The following is a 2,147-nucleotide window of genomic DNA, read 5'->3' on the forward strand; positions in this document are numbered from 1 at the left end:
GGGCAGGAGTTATCTTGCGGCCACCAGACAGAATTGAGACTCAGGTGGTGTTCCAGCTTGACTTCCCTTGTTCAAAATGCCAGGCCGAGTATGAGGCTCTCATACTAGGGTTGGACCTGCTTCTCGGCCTTAAGGCTGACACCGTGGAGATCATCGAGGACTCACAGCTGGTGGTCAAGCAGTTGGCCTGGGAATACCGGTGCGAGAGTGAATGCTTGGTGGACTATCTTACGTAGGCCAAGAAGCTAATAGAGAGATTCTAGGACATAGTAGTTCGCCACGTTCTACGATCAAGGAATCAGGCCACGAATGGGTTAGCACAGGCGGTGTCTGGAATCAGTCTACCAGAAGGTAGTACCGAAAAAACCATTGTCATCAGGAGGCAGGTGCAGTCAGCGGTCTATGAAGGTAGCGGTTTGGAGGTCAATCACATCGAAGACACGCAGCCTGATTGGCAAATGCCGATTGCCTAATACTTGAGTAATCCTAGGCCAAGGTTTGATCGAAGGATCAAAGATAGGGCCACGTGGTATGTATTGACTGGGGAAAACCTTTACAAAAAGGGGAAGGATGACCTATTGCTCAAATGCATCAGCTTGAATGAGGCAACGCTGGCCATGGCCGAAGTCCTTGAAGGCATATGTGGAGTGCACCAGGCTGGTCCTAAGATGAGGTGGTTGGTTTGGCGCCATGGGTATTACTGGCCAACTATGATGACAGACTGTGTCAAGTACGCCAGGGGATGTTGGGCATGTCAGACCCATGGACCGATACAGCGGTTACCAGCAACAGAGTTTAATCCAATGGTCAAGCCGTGGCCTTTCAGGGGATGGGCTATAGACCTCATAGGAAAGATTACCCTGCTAGCTACACGGGGGCACTGCTTCATTATCGTGGCCACATATTATTTCACCAAGTGGGTCAAGGCCGTGCCAATGAAGGGAGTCAGTCAAGCCGAGGTCATCCAGTTCCTCAAAAGTCACATCATTCATAGGTTTGGGCTTTCAGAGACTGTCACCTGCAACAATGGGAGCGTTTTCGTTGGGGATGATGTGGTGGCATTCTCAGCTGAGTTGGAAATAAAATTCACCCATTCCACCCCATACTATGCACAAGGCAACGGTCAGGCCGAGGCAAGTAACAAGATTCTCAAGGGGTGTTTAGCGAAGGTTGTGGATGACAACCCACGAAGATGGGCAGACATGCTCTCTGAGGTATTCTGGGCATTCAGGACATCACAGTGGACCAAGACAGCCACTATGCCCCTTGCGTTGACATATGGTAATGATGCAGTATTACCCGTTGAGGTTAGCGTAAGATCAGCATGGGTAGCATTCCAACAAGGACTCACGCCAATAGCCTACAGCGAGGCCATGATGGCTAAGCTCGATGACCTGGAAGAAGAGCGCATGGCCGCACTGGACAGGATGCAGGTTCAAAAGAACAAGGTAGCAGCCATTTACAACAAAAGAATATCCCCAAAGCACTTCCATGAAGGGGACATTATTTTGAAGGCCATACTCCCGGTTGGGGCAAAGGACCCCAGACTGGGCAAGTGGTCCCCAACATGGGAAGGACCCTTTACGGTCTCCCATGTGCTCCGGGGTGGGGCCTACAGGCTGCGTGACTTGGAAGGATGCATCCAGATCAGGCCGATCAACGGTAAGTTCCTTAAGGCTTTTCATCCTACGATCTAGGACTTGGGTTGAACAACACAAGGGACCACACCGGGGGAGTGAGGCCACGAATCAAAGGAAAGTGGGCTTTACTCCTAAAGAAGTCCAAACACGGCCTGGCTAGACCAAACACAACAAAAGCTAAAAGAAAAATAAAGTATCATTGTTCTTTTGGCAAGGGAAGGGAAGGCACGCAGGCCTACTTTAGGAAGTCCTGAGGGGTGGTTTCTTGCAGTTCACTCCACTTCTTTTCCATCATGGACAGGCGCTCATTGGCCACGGCCAAGCTAGCTTCACGGCTTGGCCTCAATGCTTTCAGTTGCTTGACCTGGACCTTGGCAGAGGCGGCCTTGGCGTACACGGCTTGTGAACCAAGAAGCTTCTAATTAACCTCTTGGTCTAAGGCGGCCCTATCAAACTGAAGAGCCATGATCTGGGCTTCTAAGCCTGCTATGTTTTGATCCATCTGGG

General features: G+C 50.7%; 1 protein-coding gene across 1 annotated transcript; it reads left to right on the top strand.

Moving 5' to 3' along the window:
* Positions 1-617: 617 nt before the first annotated feature.
* LOC122665420 lies at positions 618-1,697 on the top strand. The gene has a single exon (XM_043861568.1). It carries the CDS (start codon positions 618-620, stop codon positions 1,695-1,697), a length of 1,080 nt encoding a protein of 359 aa, XP_043717503.1.
* Positions 1,698-2,147: the final 450 nt, after the last annotated feature.

This window comes from Telopea speciosissima, chromosome 6 (genome assembly GCF_018873765.1).
Source record: "Telopea speciosissima isolate NSW1024214 ecotype Mountain lineage chromosome 6, Tspe_v1, whole genome shotgun sequence".
Lineage (NCBI taxonomy): Eukaryota > Viridiplantae > Streptophyta > Magnoliopsida > Proteales > Proteaceae > Telopea > Telopea speciosissima.

Bases quoted from the DNA above. Each gene is read 5' to 3' on its own strand.
- LOC122665420 (XM_043861568.1), top strand. From the start codon at position 618: ATGGCCGAAGTCCTTGAAGGCATATGTGGAGTGCACCAGGCTGGTCCT.